The sequence below is a fragment of the Primulina eburnea genome, chromosome 15, assembly GCF_022965805.1.
Source record: "Primulina eburnea isolate SZY01 chromosome 15, ASM2296580v1, whole genome shotgun sequence".
Taxonomy (NCBI): Eukaryota; Viridiplantae; Streptophyta; class Magnoliopsida; order Lamiales; family Gesneriaceae; genus Primulina; species Primulina eburnea.
In genome coordinates this window covers 27,920,472-27,943,507 of record NC_133115.1, presented here as the reverse complement: position 1 = coordinate 27,943,507, position 23,036 = coordinate 27,920,472, and the positions used below count along the sequence as shown (strand labels likewise).

Genomic DNA, 23,036 nt, shown 5'->3' with positions numbered 1-23,036 from the left:
TATTTCTCACAACAATTCCAGATTCATCAGTTTTATTCTTAAAAATCCATTTGGTTCCAATAATATTCACATTATCGGGTCTAGGCACCAAATCCCACACATCATTCCTAACAAATTGTTCAAGTTCCTCATGCATAGCATTGACCCAAAACTCATCTTTTAAGGCTTCATTTACATTTTTGGGTTCAATTAGTGAAACAAAACAAGAATGGCTTACTTGAGAGTATACGGAAGTCATGCATACTAGTCCCAGCATTTTCCGATAGTCTACCTTCTCTTTTCTTCTAGTTTGCATTCCTCCAAATGTTTCTCCGAGGATCTGAGATGAGGGATGATTTTTCTGAATCTTAGTGGGAATATCAATCCCTTCATTGGTTACATCATCATCCTGTTCAGAACTCTCTCCTTGTTCAATTTTTGATTATGCCGGTGCAAGTGTTGTCTCAGGTGTTACAACACCGGGTACAATATCTGTGTTAGGCAGTGTCTCACTTTCGTTCAGCAGCCCATCAATATCATCCTCGATTGTTTTTCCCGTTAGATCTGCAAGATCATCAAAAATAACGTTAATAGATTCCATAGTCGTTCTTGTTCTCAGATTATACACGCGATATGCACGACTATTAGATGAATAACCAAGGAATAAACATTTGTCACTTTTAGAGTCAAACTTTGCAAGATGGTCTCGGTCATTCAAAACATAACATACACACCCAAAAACATGAAAATACTTAAGGTTCGGCCTCTTTCCCAAGATGATTTCATAGGATGTCATAGTAGAACCACTCCTTAAGTACACACGATTTGAAATATGACATGCTGTGTTTAAGACCTCGGCCCAAAATCTCTTTGAAATATTCTTTGAACTTAACATGACCCTAGCTATTTCTTGCAGTGTCCTATTCTTCCTTTCGGCTATTCCATTTTGTTGAGGAGTCTTAGGGGCCGAAAATTCATGAGTTATCCCTCTCTTTTCACAGAATGATATAAAGTGTGAGTTTTCAAATTCTTTACCATGGTCGGTCCTTATCTTACCAACCCTCAGATTATGTAGATTTGTAATCTTAGCATGTAATTTCTTAAAAACATCAAATGTATCGGATTTTTCTCTAAGAAATCTTACCCAAGTAAAGCGAGAGAAATCATCCACACAAACACATGAATACTTCTTACCTCCAAGGCTTTCCACTTCCATTGGACCCATAAGATCCATGTGCAAGAGTTCAAGACACCGTGTTGTCCCAAAGTGTTGCAGCACTTGATGGGGAACACGTGTTTGCTTACCTTTTTGACATGCACCACAAACATACGGAATTCCAGAGGATAAATTAGGCATACCTCTCACAGCATCGTAATTACCAAGATTCTTTAATGTCTTGAAGTTTGCATGTCCCAATTTTTGATACCACAAGTTTAATTCACTCACCTTTGAATGATTGCATACTAAGTCTTCTCCAAGTTGATAGCAATTATCAGCAGACTTTGTACATGTCAAAATACGAGTATTAGCATTATCAAACACTTCACAATTGTCTTTATCAAACTTAACATGCAAACCGTCGTCACAAAGTTGACTTATGCTTATTAAGTTTGAGTTAAGCCCTTTGACATAAAGCACATTGTGTAGATTAGGCAGTCCATCAACATTCAAGGTTCCTTTGCCAGCAATTCTTCCTTTAGCACCACCACCATACGTCACATGACCACTCCTCAATTCAACATAGTCAATCAAATGATCTTTGCAACCTGTCATGTGGCGTGAACAGCCACTGTCAAAGTACCATATTCTTGCAAGGTTAGTTTTTAACGAGGTATAAATTACAGAACACTGAATTTTAGCCTTAGGCACCCAAACCTTTTTTACCAATGGTTTCCTGTTGGCAGTGTTGCGTCGGGTGTTGTTCAATACCTGAGGCAACACCTGTTCAGATTCCCATTTCATGTAGTCATCTCTCAGTTTAAAGCAGTAGGGTTTGATATGACCAGGTCTAAAATAATAGTGGCAGATAAAGTGGTGTTTTCTGGATTTGAACTTCTTGGTAGATATTTGCCCTTTTGATGGAACACCTTTTTCAGTGTGTGTAGCATTCGAGTTTTCAATACTTCCTTTGACAAAAACTGTTGATTTTCTTTCAGTGTTGGAAGACTCACCAATTTCAAACTGGTGTTTCGGATAGCCAAGTCCAGTTTTATCATTCTTTCCCATCATCAAGAGTGAGTCAAGTTTAGATGTGCTTGAGTTAAGCTTCGCAAGAATCTGAGTTGCATCCCCAAGCTCCTCCTTGACTTTGCATAATTCCAGATCTTTCTTACTTAAGATCACTTCCAGTCGTGATATTTGTGACTTTAGTTCAGTGTTTTCTTTGGAGAGAATTGCATTCACTTTATTTCTTTTGATCCAATCTTCATACAATTCTTCATACATTGTCTGCACACTTTCCAGGGTAATTTCATCATCATCTACTTCTTGGGTTTCATACTGACTTGATTCACCAAGTGTTGTAGAATTAAGACATAAAGAATTTGAAGAGATGTTGCGACCAGGTATTGCAACACCGGTGGCAACACCCAAAGGATTGATTTGCATTAAGCGTTTCTCCTTGATCACAGCAGACAACGATATATGTTTTTCAGATTCATTTGATTCTTGGTCATCATCAGACTCTTCATCACTCAAAGTGACAGTCATACCTTTGTTTCTTCGAAGTCGATTGGCACATTTATTGGCATAATGTCCATATCCCGAACACTCTCTACATTGCACTGAGTACAGATTTTTGACATTTGATTGGATTTACAATTCGGTTTTTGGTCGAAATTGTCCTTTCATGGGAGTAAATTTTTGAGCTTTTGTAGAAGTGGTGATATTGGGCAACACTGATTTTTGTCCAATTTTCTTCTTCTCTCTCATAGTCTCAAGTAATCACCGAATTTCTTAGTAAACAGAGAGATCGATTCTTCACCTAAATCAGATTCATCCACCTCTTTAGATATTTGAAGGATTTCATCATAAGATTCGGTTGAGGCTTCAAGGGCTATTGTCTTCCCTTTATCCTTCCTTTGTAAATCAAGGTTCATCTCAAAGGTTCTGAGAGAACTCATCAACTCATCCAGATTGATTTTTGAAGTGTCTTTAGATTCTTCAATTGCACACACTTTGACATTAAATCTCTCAGGGAGAGATCTTAAAACTTTGTTCACCAATCTTTCATTGGGCATGGGATCTCCAAGACTGTGAGCTTCATTAGAAAGTTGTCTCAAACGGCTATCATACTCAAGAATAGATTCCCTGTCCTCCATCCTCAAGCTTTCAAATTTTGATGTCACCATCCTTAACCTGGTTTTACGCACGCTCTCGGATCCTTCACAATGTTTCTGAAGTATATCCCAAGCTTCTTTGGCACAGACACAATTGGTGATTAAGTTAAACATCCTTGTGTCAACAGAAGAAAATATAGCATTAAGAGCCTTGGAATTAAAATTTGAAGATTGCACTTCATTGATTGTCCATGTACTTTCGGGTTTGAGCCGATAGTCTCCATCAGTATCCTCGATCTTTGGTGGGCTCCAACCATCAAGTACACGTAGCCAAGCTCTTTCTTCAATAGATTTTATAAAGACCCTTATCTTTACTTTCCACAGTGCATAATTTGATCCGTCCAACACGGGAGATCTAAACACAGTGTTTGTTGATGCTTCCATTTTTTTTCTGTGAAAACAAAACAAAACAGGATCTCACTTAGTAACGTCAAGTGGTGGCTCTGATACCAATTGAAAGTTCTGTTCCCACAGTGTGTGTATAACGAGGGTGATTGTTGTGTGTATCAGAAAGTAGGTGTTGTGAGTAGGTGTTGTAACACCCACTACAACATGCAGCGGAAATTATAGTTTGAGATACTAACGCACAACTTTGGACGATAACAACACGAGACGCAAGATATAAATTATGCACAAGTATCAAGTACTTGTGCGGTGCCTCAGGGCAAAATAATTCACTAGAAAAACTTGTAAGTTTACAAAAAGCAATACTAGTGAAATAGTCAAACAACTCCCTTGTGAAGGTGAGTAACAAATTGCATCCTAAACCTCTAACAAACCGTATAACAAAACTATATAGGATGCATCAACTGAGAAGTGGAAAATCTTCAAAACTCAACACACTAATCAAAACAGTGATTATGTGTTGTCTACGGATATGGTCAGCACTTCACAGCAACACTCTTATTGATGACACGAGATTGCTTTACTCTGATAACGTCTCTTCGTACGAATTCGCCTCTCACTCGATCGATCCAACCAGTGTATCTCCTTTTCCCTTTTTATACTAACTTGTCTTCCTTTTCCTATAAAAATATGGAAAACCAATTTTATAAGGAAACAAACTCTTTTGAATCAAGGATAGCATATCTTTAAAGATCATATCATATCTTAAAGATATTATCGGTCATATATATCATAATCTCATATCAAATATAAAATCTATATGAGATCCTATACTAAATGTCTAGAAAGGCAAAACAAAAAGATATATAAAAAGAAAAATTAGTAAAAAGGAAAGATGACAAGGAATACGATTCCTTTCAGTGCGAACTGCCAAAACCAGGCTTGCACCTGCGAGCCCCAAGCTTTCCAAGATGAAGAATTGAAGAACCATGCGCGCAACCACAAGATTTCAGCGCGCACCCGCGAACCGCGACACAGATTTTAAGAAGGAAACTTTAACTTGCGAGTTTTAATGAATTGTTACCTTTATTATATATAAACAAAAATTTGTAAATATGATTGAGTTTATCATATTTTTGAGAATATTTTCCTCTTGTAAAGGCTTTGGATTTATTTACACTTTTGTCTGTTCCATAAAATCAAATTTTCAATACTTTGTCGATTGTTCTTCACGAGGATTATCATAGATGATTTCTTTGAAGGTTTCCTTGAGATCAATTGTTTCTTTGTGTTATTTGTTACTAAACCACGTCATTTAAGGGTGGATATCACGCTACCTGTTTTAAAGATAAAGCACTACAAGAAAAACGGTCAACGACAACGCACCTATGACAACGATTTTTTTTTTAAACGGTTGTCGTATAGTTTTTAACAACGGTTTTAAAAAAAAACCGTTGTCATAGGTGCGTTTTGACAACGGTTTTGTAAAAACCGTTGTCTTTTAGGGGATCAACGACAACGGTTTTCTAAAAATCATTGTCTTTTAGCGTTTTTTCAGGGCAAAAGACAACGGTTCTATGAACTGTTGTCTTTTGGCAAGTTTTTTTTTTTACAATCGACAACGGTTTTTGAAAACCGTTGTCGATTATCGTGTTTTTTTGGACAATTGAAAAACCGTTGTCGATTATTGCGGTTTTTGGACAAACAACAATGGTTTTGGAAAATGTTGCCATATTTAGCGACAGATTTTCCGAAACCTTCTCTAACTTTTGCAACGGTTTTAATTTTAGACAAACCGTCGCTACATATTGCGACCGTTTTAGACAAATCGTCGCTAATGATAGCGACCGTTATAAGGAAATTCGTCGTATGTTTAAAATTAGCGACAATTTTATAATACCTGTCGCTAAATATGCGACAGTTTTTTAAAACTGCCGCTACATTTGGCGACGGTTTTATGAAAACCGTCGCTAATTTAAACATAGTGACGGTTTAACCAAAAACCGTCGCACACGCTTTATAAATAACTCTATATTCGGTCCATTTTCCTCCACAATACTTAAAATTTTTTCTCTGTTACACAATTTTATCACTTCAGACAACACTTAAAATTTTTCTCACTACTTCATAACACTTCAAATTTTTCTCTCTCACACAATTTTATCACTTCACACAACACTTAAAATTTTTCTCACTACTGTAACATAACACATAAATTTTTTCTCATTACTTCATAAAATTTTTCTCACTACTTCATAACACTTAAAATTTATCTCTCTTAAACGATTTTACTACTTCACAACACTTAAAATTTTTCTCTTTTACACGATTTTAGTTCCTTTTAAATTTATTAAATTATTAGAATTTTTTTATTTTTCGAAACAAGTTAGCGACAGAAATCATGATTAGAGACTGTCGCTAAAATTAGCGACGGTCTAAGACCTTCGCTAATTTTAGTGACGGTTTAAACAACAGTCGTTAATTTTAGCGACGATTTTATAAACCGTCGCTCATTAGCGAAGGTGTTGAATAAAACCGTCGCTAATGTTATTAGCGACGGTTTTAAAAAACTGTCGCAAATTCTACCTACCACAACAGATAAAAACCGTTGTCATTGAACGAACTTTCAACAACACCCTCAGTTACAACAGTTTTAGAAAGGCTACGACAACGGATAAAATCCGTTGTAGTATGCCGTTTTTGTTGTATTGAAGATAGGGTTACAAGAATCTTTTTGTTCATTGAATTGAGGGTGCGACTATGTCTAATTCGTGTTTCCTTCCATCCATAACCACATTAGCATAATTTGGTATAAGAGATGTGGCTTGCTCAGATCATATCATTTGTTAATCAAGAGCAATGTTTTAAAACAAGTTATCTTGTTTTATTTATCAGTTTTTCTTCGTATATTGTTTGTGTTCTTCGTTTCCTTGTTTGCATGATTTCTTTTAGAAGTCTTGTATATTAGTATATTTTTGTTTGTAAATCTTGCGATTTTCTCTTGTGTAGTTCTTCATTGTTTCTTGCCGCACAAGTTTCTTTGTTCTTGTGGTGCAATCTGTCCAAAAAAAAAATCGTAGTTTTTTCGATAAAAAAATAAAAAGAAGATCAATTTTTTTTTTTAAAAACAGAGGTTCGATAAAAAAAGAAAAAAAAAGCGAGATAGATCAATAAAAAAGGAAATAAGAGACAGTGTTTGAATTTTAGTATTTGCGTCTTAAATTAAAAATTCTTAGTTGTGTGCCTGAGTCATATCCGGATCTTCAAATTTAATTGTTCTTTTGTTGTTAATGTGAGTCAATTTACAAGTGTTATGAAGTTTGAACTTATGAGTTTGATTCACATAAGTTACAAAGCCTAAATTATATCATTTGAGAAAAAGAATAGAGTTTGAGTGATTTTCGTTTGGAGTGACTGGTGAGATATATATATCTTGTTATTTTTATACTAACCTTTATTGCAGGTACGACATGTCTGACAACCTTCAATTTAAAGAAAATGGGTTGGAGAGGTAGGAAAAAATTGGGAGAAGGAGTTTAGGCCTTTATGTGAAAGGTATAGAAAAGCTTATGGGGGTAGCAGAAAAAGAAGAGCCAAAGGGAATAGAAAGTCATGTTTAGATTGAGATGATGATAGGCGATGTGTTGAACATCTAAGTTATGGAAAACGAGAATGGTGTAGTTTTGGTGGTGCTAAGATGAAAATTCTATTTTTTTTAACGGGAGAGATGACCCAAAGGCGTATTTTGAATGGGAGAAGAAGGTGTAACGTCTTTTTGAAAGCCAAAATTATTCAGAAGCTGTGAAGTTACAACGAGCTTGTAGCGAGTTTACCAACTATGCTAGTATATGGTGAGATAAATTATTATTGGGTAGAAGAAGATGTGGAGAAGTCCCTATAGTCACCTGGGATGAGATGAAAAGGGTGATGAGAAAACAACTTGTTCCTAATCACTATGATATGAGAGTTGATAGATTAGAGAAACGTGACTCACATGAGGCGTCTTTGCCATCTACATAGAGGTCGAGCGTGAAGGAGAAAATCATAGATAAGCCATTGATGGAGTCGAAACATGAAACTACCAAACATGGATATCGAGGTGTATCTGAAATCTTCAATACTCAAACTTGTGATATTGTATGTTGTTGGTATCTCGAAGTTGGACATGATATTAGTAAATGTCCAAGTGAGGTGGTGACAGTGATTAGATCTCAAATGGGGCTTGAATCCAAAGTTTATATTGAAGTTGATGATGGTACTCCACTGGTTGATGATTCGAGTATTGTTGAACGATATATGGTAGAAAGTGAATAATTAAGAGGTGAAGAAGTTTCTGCTACACATGCTATGGAATGAGATAAGATAGTAGACAAAGTGAAATTTTATTGCATACATGTGTTGATGAACAATATATTTCGCTTGTTCAATGTACTCCGAAGGATTTTCTTGGGAATCAATTGGGAGTTCAAATGGTAAATGATGGTGAAAGAGAATGTAGAAAGACCGAAAGAAAAAGTAAACAAAAGAGTGAGGTGGCCATATTAAGAAAAAAAAGATGAAAAAAGGCCAAATAAATAATAAAGAAAAATAAATTGATGACCCAAAAGAGTGAGATTGAGAGATATTTGTTTTTACATGAACCCTTTGAGTACCTTTGTATAAAGATGTTTATTCTCACAGTGATGATAAAACTGGCTCAATCCCGAGCAATTTATTTTTCTTTGCAGGATTCCGGAGGAGTCATGAGAAGGCAAATGAGTGTCAAGTATAGGAGTATAGATTATGGTTTTGAAACAAATTATTTATAAAAATTATGATTTTAGACATTATTTTATTTTATTAGTGTATTGGCCTTTAAGAAAAAAATGAATTGCTATTTTCTTGTGCTTTCCGATGCAATTAAACGTAAAACTATTACTATTATACCATCTCACTTCACCTTTTCAATTTCTTTAAACTCTGCCACCATTAAACTATTGTTGATTCGTGGCTGCAATGAGACAGACATTCTTAAATCAATCCCACAAAATTATATGATAAAATCTTCACCAATAAAGAATCAAAGATTAGTGGATATCGTGTAGTGTGTGTTGTGCGTGATTCCTGAGATATTTTTACAATTGGAGCCAGTTTCTTCCACATATCATTCTCTTTCTTTTCATCCCCACGACGAAGCCCACCTCAGATTCTTACTATTACCATTTGGATATGCTATTCCATGGCTCACAATTGTCCCACGGTATTTTTCTTCAAACGTCACGTTATCGCTTCAATTTTCATTCAGCACCTACCACTTGGGCTATGAGTTAAACTTGGTTACACTGTTCACTTGTCATTCCGGATTGAAATGTTGGTTTTCTGTGTGTTATTGCTTCGAGTGTTTTTTATTTTTGTTATGCTTTATGGGTTCTGTTGATGAAGGGTATTTGGTTTGAGTTTTTGTTGTGAGTTAGTGTTTTCCTTTTGGGTTGGGGATGTTTGAAAGTGATGCACTCTCTTGATATTTGATTTGATTCGATGGACTGGATTTTGGGTTTTGAGAGTTTTTATGTCCTATTGATTTTGGACTTGGATTGTTTGTGCTTACTGCCGATTTGATGAATTCCCCATGTTTACCTCCCGATATGAACCCTCTTGATTGTAACTGTTCATTTTGATTGTTGGATTCAAACTGCTGTTTATGGCTTATTTGTTCTGCTGGGGTCCTACGTTTGTGTTTTGAAGCTTGAATAAGTTCTTGTCGTGTGTATTTTATTACTTGTTCACTTGTTGGAATTTGATGCAAGGGATACAGATATGACAATTGTTATTTTTTTTTTATCTTCCTTGGGTTTGGAAGTTTAAAACGCTGCAAGACTATTAATGATTCGAAAGGGTTTTATATGGTTTCTTTTACATTTAATTTCAGAGAATTGATAATCTCATTTGGTGTATCCCTGAGTTAATGTGCATTTGATTTCCCTTTTCCATGGTGAAGCCAACATACTTTTGTGACTATGCAGCATTCTTCTGGCCCAGTTTTCGAATATTTGCCCAGCAACTCGAGACTGTCGGTGCTTGGATGACTGTGAATTCCATTCTATCTCACCCCCTTTAACAGAAAAAAGTTTAGGTATGGCCCATACATCTTCAGACCCAGTTGTTTCCTATGCTATCTCTTGGAAAATTTTCGTGGTAGCCCATATGTGAATCATATTTGCTTCATTTATTATTGTGTCGACTATGATTTCATAATTGTTTTCTTCTGAATTTGAGTTATCTATGAACCTTAAGGTATGATTTCAGTTTGAAGGATGAACATCCCGAGTTACTCACTTGATTGGTCTAATTTCCTTTCAATAGCTTATATGATTGGTATTCCATGCTTGTTCATCTAAATTTATTTCTGCTGTAACTTATTCATATACGTTTATGTTACAGCACAAATCGATCTTATGGTTCAATGGAAACATTTTAATTGAAATGGACGAAGCGGTCAGCGATGCCATGGCTGAACCTGTTGGCACAACCCACATCCGAAATAAAGAAAGCGAGTTCTCATTGAAATCTAGCAGCTCAAGTGGGCTTGAATCAAATGAAATGGCTATGCCTCGTATAGATGATTATCCTGAGAACTTGAAAAATCCATCACCAGAAATTTCATATGTGAAATTTTTAGACAGAATCGGTTCTTCTAATCATGCTAGCGCCAGCCCTCATTGTATGGATGATGCAGGGGTGATGGTTGAGGAGTTGACTCTGAAAAACTATGATGGAGAAAAGATGGCTATAGTCGGTACATCAAATAATAGAAATAGAATGCAAACTAGGCGAAACCAATGGCAGCATTTGTATCAAGTGGCTGGTGGATCAGGAGTTAATAGCTGGTGTGGACAATCGCGGTGCAAAGAAAAAGATCTGAAAACAGAAATTGCATGGGAAGACAGAGACAAAAATTTATTTTGTGAGCTTCTAGATAAAAGAGAACCTCAAAAGAACAGCAATTGCAAGACATTCGTGAATGATCTTTTGAGTAGTGATAACAAAGTTTCTACAAGTGAAATGTGTTCTTCTGGAACAGTAAGGACAAGATTTTTATCAAAATCTGGTTTCTCAGACTACTTAAAAAGTACACTGAGAGGCAAAGGAGTGATACATAAAAGTCCAGTTTGCAAAAGATCGAGTGTCAAGTCTGGGGACCGCGATCATCCCAAGACTGGCAATGCCAGATTAACAGATTCTGTTATACCATTAGGTTCAACTGCTGCTTCACCTCTTTCACATGATTTTTCCGAACCGTGGAGTTTTCCGAATCCTGATAATGTCGGTGATGGAATCAGTTTAAGAGATTGGCTTGAAACAGGTAAAAGTAAGGTAGATAAGGTGGAGAGCTTGCGCATATTTAAACAGGTCCTGGATCTTGTTGATCTTGCTCATTCTCGTAGGTCTTTCCTTCAAGATTTGAGGCCTTCTTGCTTCAAGTTGGTTGAATTATGCCAGGTACTGTATATAGGATCTTCTGCACACCTTGGGGTCAAAGAAAATGCCAATGATGAAGAGATCCACCTTTCAAAATTTAGCCAAACTGAAATAAGGTCAATACATCTGAGAAAGCCTCCCTCTGATAGCCAGTCCGTGAAGAAGAGGAAATTAGGCGAGAATCTGAATTTTGCTTGGAGGTGGCCGCAATTTCCATCTAGGTCTAGCATTATAGCTGCACCCGAAAATGTCGTCCTTGCAGATAATGCTGCCCCTAAGGATCCTAGCAATGATTTTGCGAAGGAGCACATCCCTAAGACAGAAAGCAATAACAAGAGTTTATTTTTTGGACTGAATATTCCTACGTCATCACAGCAATTGCAGGCTTCTGTGAGCTGTATGTTGGAAAAGAAGTGGTATTCCAGTCCTGAGCAGTTCAATGACAATGGGTGCACAATTGCATCAAATATCTATTCCTTGGGGGTTCTTCTATTTGAGGTATTGATGACTTGTACTCAATTGGTTTTCTTTACTGTCCTAGACTCGAATCATACTGGACTGATATTAAATGTTGGATGTGACAGCCATATAATTATCATGTAGCTGACATGAAATTTATGACTATATATGTATTGTTGTAAGAAAAAAAGAGATTGTCTCAGTGGCTCAAAATGATCTTTCGGCACTTGTAGTCATAATCCAGAGGAATTTACTATCTGGAAGTTTGTCACTACCTTCTCGATCATAGCATCCATGTTTCTGTGCAAATATCCTATTTCTAAATGTTCGATCCCATTTACAATCCATTCACACCGATCTCCATTTCCTTTTTTTCCCTCTACCATCTCATGTCTTTACCACATCATTTAATGAATTTATTTTTGAAAGTGTGGTAAAATGATAGCCAGCTTTGATATATGGCAGACTGATCATGGCAAGAGTTAAATTTTATCTGAAAGGTTAGGATAACTTGTGGAAGCGGTAGACTGGTGTCTTCTGAGATTCAGATAAGCTGTCTTCATATTTCAACAAGCATCTACTTTGACGAAGTCCTTGATTTTTGTTCAATTTATTTCTTTACTAATCTGAATAAAAAAATGGAAGAAAACTTTAGTTATGATTAGAATTGATTCTTTTATCTTCAATCACGGAAAAATATTGATAGTTATTACAATTTAGCTCAAATATTTTAAATCATGTATCAATTAAACCACATCATTTGGGTGGTTGTGGTCAGTCTTGTTTTATTTTTTCTTCTTATACTAATTGTGTAATTTATTTCTTGAAGTTTATATCTAATGTCGTGGATTCCTTTCAGCTACAATGCTCATTTGATTCTGGAAGATCTCGTGCTGCTGCAATGCTTGATTTACGTCATAGAATTCTCCCTCCTAGCTTCCTCTCTGAGAGTCCCAAGGAAGCCGGGTTTTGCCTTTGGCTGCTTCATCCTGAACCTTCTTTACGCCCAACGACCAGGTTTTTCATTCTCTCTAATTACGTTGCAAACCTTTATCCTCCCAATTTTTGTCCTTTACTCTTCTTGGCTGTTGGAGGAAGATCGGAACTGATGATTTTCAGAGTAAACTGGACTCTGAAGTGTCCTTTGCCGAAATGAATTAGTTCACGTGATGTACTTTACATATATTATATATTTGCAACATTTATATTTTTTAATATTAGGAGGAACATGTTATTCCAGAGGAGAAGAAATTAATGGGTTGGCAAGGGATTTTTCCTATTTATTCCTATGGCTTTTTTGGTTTAAACTTTAATTGATTGAATTATCTCTTTTTAAATCAATATGATCTGCATGATAGTTATCTTGTGAGTCCTTTATTCCTTACATTGTAATCGGTTATGGAACATGAAGTAAATGCAAATTGTATAGAATTCCATTCAAATTCATGATTGGTGCATCTATTCAAGAAATGGGGGCCTGTAGTTTGTATGCTTGGAAAATCAATTGTGGAATATTTATGTTCTTGGGAGATCACATCGAGTGATTTTTATGAATTATTTTTTCATTCTTGTCTTATATTACATTGTTTCCAAGTCATATTTCAGCAACTAATGTCAGCAATTATTTCTACATGGCAGGGAAATTCTGCAATCTGAATTTATCAATGGAATTCAAGAATCATCCGGGGATAAGTTTTTGTCATCTATTGATGAAGAAGAAGGAAAATCCGAATTGTTATTGTCTTTTCTTTCGTCGTTAAATGATGTAAAGCAAAAGGATGAATCCAATCTAGTTGAACAAATCCAGCAGATAGAAGCTGACATTGAAGAGGTTGAGAAAAGGCGGCCAAAAAAATCACCGGTCTTATCTCCCTCACCTGGGGAATCATTGTCCGCATGTGATAAAGAAACAAGGTCAACAAATAATATCAAGCAACTTGAAAGTGCTTACTTTTCTATGAGGCCCAGTGTTCGGCTTTCAGATAGTGATGTTGCCACTCAAAGATATGGAGAATTATTGGGGAAGAATGAAGCTAAGGGTAATACCACGGATTATTTAGGCGGTTTCTTTGACGGTTTGTGCAAATATGCTCGTTACAGTAATTTCAAAGTTCAAGGGATTTTGCGGATTGGAGATTATAATAATTCTCCAAATGTGATATGTTCATTGAGTTTTGACCGAAATGAGGACTATTTAGCTACAGGTGGGGTGTCAAAAAAGATAAAAGTTTTTGGATTTCAAGCTTTATTTGATGAATCTGTGGACATTCATTATCCGGTTATTGAGATGGCAAACAAATCAAAGCTCAGTTGCATTTGCTGGAATAGCTACATAAGTAACTATCTTGCTTCGACTGATTATGATGGAACTGTCAAGGTGTGTATTTACCTCTATAAGAGGGTGGTTGGGACTTTTTGTTGTCTAAAAATTTCCTTTTTGTAGTATCTATTCTTTTGTTAGGAATGCGTAAAAAATTTCTGCACTTAATTTTGCCTTAATGTCCTGGACTAAATTTCGAAGCACCAAGGATTTTGTGAATGAAATAACCATAAACTACTTGAAATCTAATGATATCGTAGTAGCCCTGAACATGCTTATGCCACCAAAAATGTCAATTTCTGTGTACATAGCAGCTTTATTATCAAATTAATATTCTTTCAGAAGTCAGTACATTTGTTTTCAAACGGTTGTGAAAAGTTTATGACATTTGTGGTTTTTAATGTTACCATGTATCCTTGTATACGTATGGCTATTCTTATGATTGTAAGTACTAATTTTTTGTCTCCATTCCATTTCCCCACAAACTGAAAATGCTGATACAAGTTATTGTTTTGTTTCTGTGTTGTTCTCGACATAACTTTCAAAATGTTTTTTAGTTATGGGATGCGACAACTGGTCAAAGTTTTTCCCATTTCAGTGAACATACTGAAAGAGCATGGTCCGTTGATTTCTCTCATGTGGATCCTCTAAAACTAGCCAGTGGTAGTGATGATCGTTCTGTAAAACTTTGGAGCATCAATGAGGTTTGCTTCGTCTTTTCTGTATCTGTATATGTGCGTTATGCTTACAGAGTTTATGAAAGCTGCTATTTTTTTCGGGGTTTCAAGTTCTTCTCTTCTTCTTTGTCAACCTAATCTTAAAAGTATATTGAACTCACAATCATACCCTCTGGTTGTTACATGGTTTGATTTTGTGTACAAAAATTGAGTTATTGTGAATTGTAGTTTGACAACCTTGTATAGTAGGAAAATGTGATGTTTTTCCTCTGTATCCTAAATAAGCAGGGGCAAACCAGCCAGTAGCTTTACCAAAAAAATTTGGGAACAGTTGATGGATTTCCTTCTTCAAGTTATTGATAGACTTAAAGGCTGAATCTGAATAAAAAAGTACTTAGTCTGGAAAACACTTTGTTAAGCAGGATTTTTTTTATCTAGAAATAGTTTTGCATTTGGATACAGTGAAATTTACTGTTCTTTTATCCTCTAAGAAGAAGTTGAAGTATGGAATCTTAAAACCATGACTTTATTTGGTTTTGTTCCCGATGTTTTAAGGTTTGTTTCGAGTTTTGGTTGAAGTCAACTTAAATTTTTAGAATATATTACTTTGTGAGAGCATAATATAATAGTAGAGTATTTCCTATGCGTAAAAAGTTGACTTAGAACTAATGGTTATGTTGGGATATGTGAAAAAGAGTAATATTGTAGTACTGTTTTTATTTAGATGGAAAATTGATTTTTAAAAGTATAAAACGAACAAATTGAAAGTGTAAGTAAGCGAACATTAAATTTTTTTATTCTTTAAATTGTTACATCTTTTATCTTATCTATTTTTTTTATGTAATGCAGAAAAATAGTTTAACCACAATCAAGAACCATGCAAATGTGTGCTGTGTGCAATTCTCATCTGACTCCGCTCACTTGTTGGCATTTAGCTCCGCCGACTACAAGACATTTTGCTATGATGTTCGTAACGTTTCAACTCCTTGGTGCATATTGGCTGGCCATGAGAAAGCTGTTAGTTACACAAAATTCTTGGATGCCACGACTCTTGTTACCGCATCTACTGACAACACGCTTAAGATTTGGAATCTGAATAAAACAAGTTCTAATTCTATATCAAGAAACGCTTGTGTATCGACACTTAGAGGACACACAAATGAGAAGGTTGGTTGGTTTTATTCGTTTCTGATTTACATTCACAAAATTTGTGACCTAACGTAGATTTTGCTTAATTTTTCCGGGTCTGCTTAACATTATACCCTTTCTCCTGCAGAACTTTGTAGGTTTATCTGTTGCTGATGGTTATATAACGTGCGGTTCAGAGACCAATGAGGTGGTCTTCACTTCTATCTAACGTTTTTCATATTGTTGATGTAAAAACCAAATTCATATGAATGCCTTTGCTTACACCGACAAAGATAGCCGATAGAAAGGATGCAACTCAAATTATTTAGACCGTGTGATATGCTATAAGTATCACATTTCAATCAATTATCATATTAACAGTTAGGCATAATAGCATGAGCTATTTTCGCTCCGAAATAATCCCTCTCGACAACTGCATCAACTTGCAAATTAAAGAAACTGAGTATGGATTTTATAGACTGTAAGCCAAGTGGTTGTCAATATGTCAAAAGTTGTAGTTTGTGATCTTCGATGCTTCAAGTAAAACGTTACATGATAGGGTACATTGTTGTTTTAAAAAGAACATGATAGAGGTTTCTAGTACTTGAAACTCAATGTGATTTCCAGGGATCTACTGTAAAATAGATCAGAGATAGAAAGGAGAAATATTTGCGAATTATCCGAAGTACTGCATTCTTTATCATTAGCCATGATTCTGTTTGTCTGAAGCCTATAGATCTTTAACCTTCCCCTTTCGTTAATGTTTGTCTCCAGGTTTTTGCATATCACAGATCTCTACCTGTGCCGATTACTTCCCATAAATTTGGCTCCATTGATCAAATTACGGGCAAGGAAACCGAAGAGAGCAACGGACAGTTCATTTCAAGTGTTTGCTGGAGGCGAAAATCAAATATGGTGGTTGCTGCTAATTCATCTGGCTGCATCAAACTTCTGCATTTGGTTTAGAAAATCAAGCTCGTCTCCGAGGGATGACATTCTTAACCATTCATTGTCTATAAAATGTAAGAACTTCCTGAATTGTGGTCATCTGATCTATACACATTTTATGTTCTTGATTTATACGTGAATGTTTGAAAGAAAAAAATTGGGATGATAGCAATATCTTTTGTTCCTAATCACAGTATAATTTACATGTATTTTGTTAGGCAATGTATTTTTTGTGTATGGTATTTATACCTAGTATTTGTGTTAAATAATCTACAAAACAAATTTATATATATTTTAATCCTATGTTTTTTATATTTTTTCAATCCTTAACTAAATTGGGAAAAAAATTATTACTTAAAAAAATGTGAGAAAGAAATTAGATAAATTATAAATGATTGATTATATAAAACAATTATTAATTTTTACTCCAAATATGAGATGTTTAAAAACAATTGACTGATAATTTTGGTTGGGACTAAATTAAAATGCGGTTGTCTTGAAGTGCCCGCGAGTAGACTTGTTAAATTGGGTTAGATCTGTCGAGTCGATCCGTCCCGCTATAAAAATTGAGCGTGTTGGGTTGATAAATAGCAGTCCGTTTGGAAGCGGGCCAAACAACCGGATGCATTAGCAACCAAGTAGGTGCACTATGCGCTGCCATAAGTATAAAGAAATAAAGTTACGCCTTGGATAACGGCTATAAATTTTGACCTAGTAGTAAGCGCTTGAACCTAACAATTGGTATCAGAGTGAGGTCATGGATTCAAGTTTCCCAAGAAGCATATTTCTATACTTCTTGTAGGGGGAAATGTTGGGTTAAGAGTCCATAAGTAAGAGTAGTACTGAGATGAGTGACCTCCTAGGAAGTTCTCATACATCAAGCTGTTGACGTCGTCCCGCTTGATCTGGTTGGCTAAGTGAGCCGTAAAAGAGTGACACCAGATCTTAATGAGTAATACTGTCTCTACTGGGGACAGGACTGACAGTAAAAAAATTGTAAGACCGATCTCTAAGGAATATGAAACAGTATCAACAGATAGACACGCACATCTCTGAATTCATGAGCCTAACAGTCGGACCCATTAACACCAAAACAGGTACACTATATGCTGCCACAAGTACAAGGGTTGCGCCTTGGCTAACAACTATAGCTTTTAGTCCAGTGGTAAGCGCTTGATCCTAAAAAAGTAACTAGCTTTGTGCGTAGACTCTTTAGAAAAACATCTGATTTTCTGATGTCCATTTTGTCCTGCATGACCGGTTTACCAAGTTTTTTGATAAAGTATGTGAAATACTTGTAAGAAGTGTGACTTGTATATGAAGATGACTTTATTTAAACGTTTATAAACGTACTTCGATAACATGAACGAATAAGTAGCCCTTAAACCACAACTTGCATGCTTGAATGGTTGGGTAGATTAAAACACAGTTGATGATAAAATAGTTGATAGCTTTGCATCTTGAGACCAGATGAATGACTTATTCTAAATCTTCAGTGGGCGGTCGAGTATCTGTAATACATTGAAAAAGGCTGCTTGATCTAATATAATAAGTATGGTTTGTTATCACTAAAACTAAGGATTTAACAATTTCTCATTTTTTGTTATGACAAAACCTAAGTCCCAGAAACATAAGCTACAAGAAAAATTTATTGAGATCATGAATTTCATTGTTACTATGTAAAAGTGAAAGAAGTACATCCTAATACACTTACGTGCATAAAAATATAAACACGTATACTACCACCTAAACTAGGAACTTCAACCACTCCTGATTCACCATGTCTCTTATGTTGGTCTCTCTTTCTCTTTTCCTCTTCAGCTGCTCTTCTCCTAGCTTCATCTTGTCTCCATCTGGCATCTTCTTGCCTTCGTTGTTATTCTTCCCTCTTTTTGGAACCACCTTTCTGAAAATGATCCAGCATTTCTTGTAGTTTGGTACAAGAGTAGCCTGAAGACCGTCAATACGAGCCCGAAGTCTTTGTTTAGCTAGGGTTAAATGTCCACACAAGGTGACTATGGAATCGTTGTTGTACTTCTTTGAAATTTTAAGCTCATTCATGCAAATTTTGATGTCTTTTTTGAGTTCAAACACATTTCTTATAATAGCTTGGTGAAAATTGAGATATCGACATCGGAAGCCATTAGATGAGCACCAAAGTCGACCATGAGGCGTTAGATATTTTCCAGATGGAAATTGGTTCTGTTCTTACAGCAGCTAAGGCAGTAGTGGCTGCTGGAGTAGAGGATTCTCCTTCTCGAGTTTGCAGCTCAAACTCATATGCCTTCAGATCAGAAAATAGGTCATGAAGCTCAACCTTGTTTAGATCCTTGGATTCTCTCATTGCCATCGTCTTAATGTCACACTCCTTGGGAAGACCTCTGATCACTTTTAATGCAAATTCTTTGTTGGTATACACTTTTCCAAATGCATTTAGTTCATTGATGATACATCTGACTCTTTCATCATAATCATGCATCGATTCTCCAGTTCTCATCTTGATATTATCAAACTTCTGAACAACAACATAAAGTTTATTCTCTTTGGTTTGTTCATTTCCTTCACAAAGCTGGATCAGCTTTTCCCAAATTTATTTAGCTGTCTTACACATTTTGATCTTGCTGAAAGTTATTTTATCCAGCGTTTTGTATAGTATATCATTTTTCACATTATCCAAATTTCTTTTCTTTTGTCCTCAGCAGTACACTCATCTCTAGGATTTTCAATTCTATGAGGTGCCTCATCTGTGATTGCAACTGATATATTGGCTTTCGGAATCTTCATTGGTTCGTTAGTGATGACGTACCACATATCATTGTCTTGTGCAGCTAAGTGAGCCTGCATCCTGATTTTCCAATCATCGAATTTTTCTCTGAAAAACATTGGAATCTTGTTGAATGAAAACATGATGAATAGTTTGAGTAGAAATATTCTTAGACAAGATACAACTGCTTTTATACCACTTGAAAGGATCGGTTAGTAGGTGATAAGTGTTTAGAAGGGGGGTTTGATAAACACTCACTGATAATAAATTCTTTTCGAATAAAGGGTTCAGTTTAATGACAAAATGACACTCGGTATCTCGTCAGTCGATAACAATCAGTTTAACTGATAAACAGTTGCGGAAGTAAACTGACTGAAAGATAGAAAAACTGATAGTAACTGAAATAAAAAGCACACGATATGTTTCTGGATGTTCGGAGAATAGAATAACTCCTACGTCACCCCTTCTATTACGAGGATAGGATTTTCACTGAAAGACTTTGATCGAATACACACGTTGTACTGACCCACTTCAGTTTGGACTTAACACTGCCAAACTGAAACTCTTAGTTCACAATAACCTTTACAGTACGTGACTAAATATAACACAACTGGATGAATCTTAACAAAGATTTCAAAGTGCTAGGAAGCTAATAAATATAGCCTAGATTGCTACTGATAAATCTGATAAGAGTGAGCTCTTGATATCTGAATGCGAGTTGTGATTTTAGCAGAGTAACAAAAAGTTTGAATAGAATAGAAGTTCGTGTGTGTTTTCTCAACTGCTCTCAGCTTCCCTCTCAACGGTAATATTAAATATCATTTGAATCTTTATATCCGTTAATTTCTACGTCGATATTCTCTGACAATCGTACACTGCAAACTCTGAAATGCGGCGTTCCACTACTAGTTGCAGTCTAATGCACTATTTGTCGGTTGTCGTTCTCAACTGATGACGTGTACGACTGAGGGATCAGCTGCTGGGCGATAGCTGGTAAGGAATACAACTGCTGATAGTTAGCTGCGCATTCAGTTGCGTAGTTCAATGTTCTCGTGTTCAGTTATTTGCATAATCAGTTGGTTCGCAATTTGTCAAACGCCGAAACTTAGTTTTCAACAAATCGTGTATGTTAGGTTAAGCATGCATGAGTGAGAGTAGTTTAAGATGAGTGGTCTTTTAAGAATTTCTCGTGTATCGAGTTGCTGACATTGTGCCACTTGATCTGGTTGGCTAGGTGGGTCATAAAAGAGTGACGTCAGATCTTAACGGGTAATATTGTCTCTGTTGGAGATACAACCGATGATAGAGAAATGATAAGAGTGATAGATATGATATATCACCAGCAGATAGACACACACTTCATCAGACTCATGGGCCTAACAGTCAGACCCAGTAGTACCCAAATAGGTGCACTCTGCGTTACCATAAATATAAAGAAATAAAGTTACACCCTAACTAACACTTTTAACTTTTGGCTTATTGATAAACGTTTGATAATATAACTCAACAACTATAATTTTTTGCTTAATTGTAAACATTTGATACTATAACTCAAAATATAATCTTCATGTAGCTGGACAACAAAATATCATCCTTGGTTGAGTCTTCTAAGTTACATTACTTACATATGGGATATATATCACGCAGTCGTATACTTAGGAGGGTGTATTCAATCTAAACTTTTAATGACTTTTATGGAATTTTAAAATCTAGAGATATCAATCTAAATTTTTAATGACTCTATATATGTTTAGTGGTATTCAACATGGATTTTGGTAGAGTTTTAAAAAGTCATGTGGTATTCAAACTTGACTTTTTAAAACTCTACAAAAGTCAAGAAGTATCCAAAAAATCCATAGATTTTCAAGGATTCTTATTTTATTATTCATGTACAAACCTTGAAGCCTTATGTACAATTGCAGAAAATCTAAAATATTCTTCCACCTATACCAAAGATTTTGATGGACTTTCTTTTTTGAAAAATACGCTATCTCTCTTCTATCTCAAGTCATCTCTAGGGTTCTTCTCTCTCAAAATTTTTTTTCTATTCAAAGGTATGATTGGTCAATCTTGAATTTATTATATTGTCAATATTTATGTGTAAAAATAGATGAATTGTTGTTTTTTTCTTGAATCATTATTAACTCTTATAATAACAATTAATTTAAAACTAACTATAAAATTAAATAAAATACAAAAAGAAGATAATATTAAAGGTGTTAGATTCTCCAACAGGAAGAATACAGAAACATTTAGAATATTCATATAAAACTCAAATCAACTTCCACCTGTCAAAATATCATCCAGCATTCCCCTTATAAAAAGGCAAACCACTCACCCAATAAATCCGCTCAAGAATCATCGACCATCTTACAAGACAACACGAAGAAAATGAATACAGGAACTTCAAGCCCTGGCCCGTCTCCGCGCGCTGCCTCTGACAGTGGAAACACGCCACCCAACGGCGTCACGGCGCCCGAGTTTCAGATGCCACTTCACTACCCAAAGTACTCGAAATCCGACTACGAGACGATGCCGGAGTGGAAACTCGACCGCCTTCTCGACGAGTACAGCCTGCCGAAACGCGGAGATGTGAACGACAAGAAGAGATTTGCCATGGGAGCATTCCTTTGGCCCGATCAAATCTAGTTTATTGTAACTCGACCTGCGTGAATTGGATAATATATATTATATTGTATAAGTTGGTCCATCGATATATTACGTGTGTCATCTGCTGGTTGTTGTTACTTACGTAAAAAAATAAAAAAAAAATATTACAACTTTGTTGAGTAATTTAATGTTGATTCTTGTAGTTTTGTCTCCTTTTGAATTAAAAGAATTGTTTAATAAAAATATGTCAGCTCTGCGATTTAATGTAATTTGAGATATTAAGTCGTGGCAATGATATAATTTAATTTAATCGATACGAGATATTTAACATATACACAACTGAGTTGCACCTCTCATCTTACATCAATTTATTGATTGAGAATGTTATTCATGATCATGTTTTTGTCAAAGACAAACTGATATTAAGATAATTAAAAACGTCGGAATCTACGGGAAAAATATAGGCGTCGAGGTCGAATTTCAAATTTTAATTTATGAGTTTAAGCATTTACTATCTTGTAAATGTGTAAAAGGGAGGGAGTTTCTGATTTTTAATCATCTCAAACTAATTACTACAGAAAGATAATAAATTTCAGATTGAATAATGATGGACGATGATGTTCTTTCCTTTGAGTTGAAGGAGTTTTATCGGTGAACTAGGAAAGAAGAAGGATTTTTAATTGGAGTTTTTATTCGGGGCTTTTTATTGGAAAATGAAAAATTTTGTATTTGTTTAGATCCAAATTTAAAAACCTATTTTTTTATGCATCATGCACATTTAATGTAGTAAAATATAAACTGACAGTTTATCTCCCACTTTTCACTACAAGATATTTTATCATCCGTGCTTAATTACATTTAATATTATTTTTTTCAAAGTAAAAACTTGTGTGAGACGGTCTCACGGATCGTATTTTGTGAGACGGATATCTTATTTAGGTCATTCATGAAAAAATATTACTTTTTATGCTAAGAATATTACTTTTTATTGTGAATATCGGTATGTTTG

The 23,036-nt window shown here is 35.4% G+C and overlaps 2 protein-coding genes across 4 annotated transcripts; both read left to right on the top strand.

The window, feature by feature from the left end:
• The first annotated feature begins 8,696 nt into the window (after positions 1-8,696).
• LOC140814079 (protein SPA1-RELATED 2-like) lies at positions 8,697-16,879 on the top strand. 3 transcript variants are annotated; one of them, XM_073172939.1, is made up of 9 exons: positions 8,697-8,902; positions 9,666-9,775; positions 10,084-11,619; positions 12,440-12,597; positions 13,219-13,957; positions 14,458-14,604; positions 15,427-15,744; positions 15,854-15,913; positions 16,480-16,879. In XM_073172939.1, the coding sequence occupies exons 3-9, from the start codon at positions 10,126-10,128 to the stop codon at positions 16,669-16,671; spliced, it is 3,108 nt and encodes a 1,035-aa protein (XP_073029040.1). In that variant the 5' UTR covers positions 8,697-8,902; positions 9,666-9,775; positions 10,084-10,125; the 3' UTR covers positions 16,672-16,879. The 3 variants fall into 3 exon arrangements, with proteins under 3 accessions (XP_073029040.1, XP_073029039.1, XP_073029041.1); XM_073172938.1 differs by having other exon boundaries at positions 8,891-9,012; XM_073172940.1 differs by lacking the exon at positions 8,697-8,902 and adding an exon at positions 8,923-9,609 and having other exon boundaries at positions 9,641-9,775.
• Positions 16,880-21,714: 4,835 nt separating this feature from the next.
• Positions 21,715-22,215, top strand: LOC140814755 (uncharacterized). Its single transcript, XM_073173841.1, has one exon. It carries the CDS (start codon positions 21,809-21,811, stop codon positions 22,064-22,066), a length of 258 nt encoding a protein of 85 aa, XP_073029942.1. The 5' UTR covers positions 21,715-21,808; the 3' UTR covers positions 22,067-22,215.
• Positions 22,216-23,036: the final 821 nt, after the last annotated feature.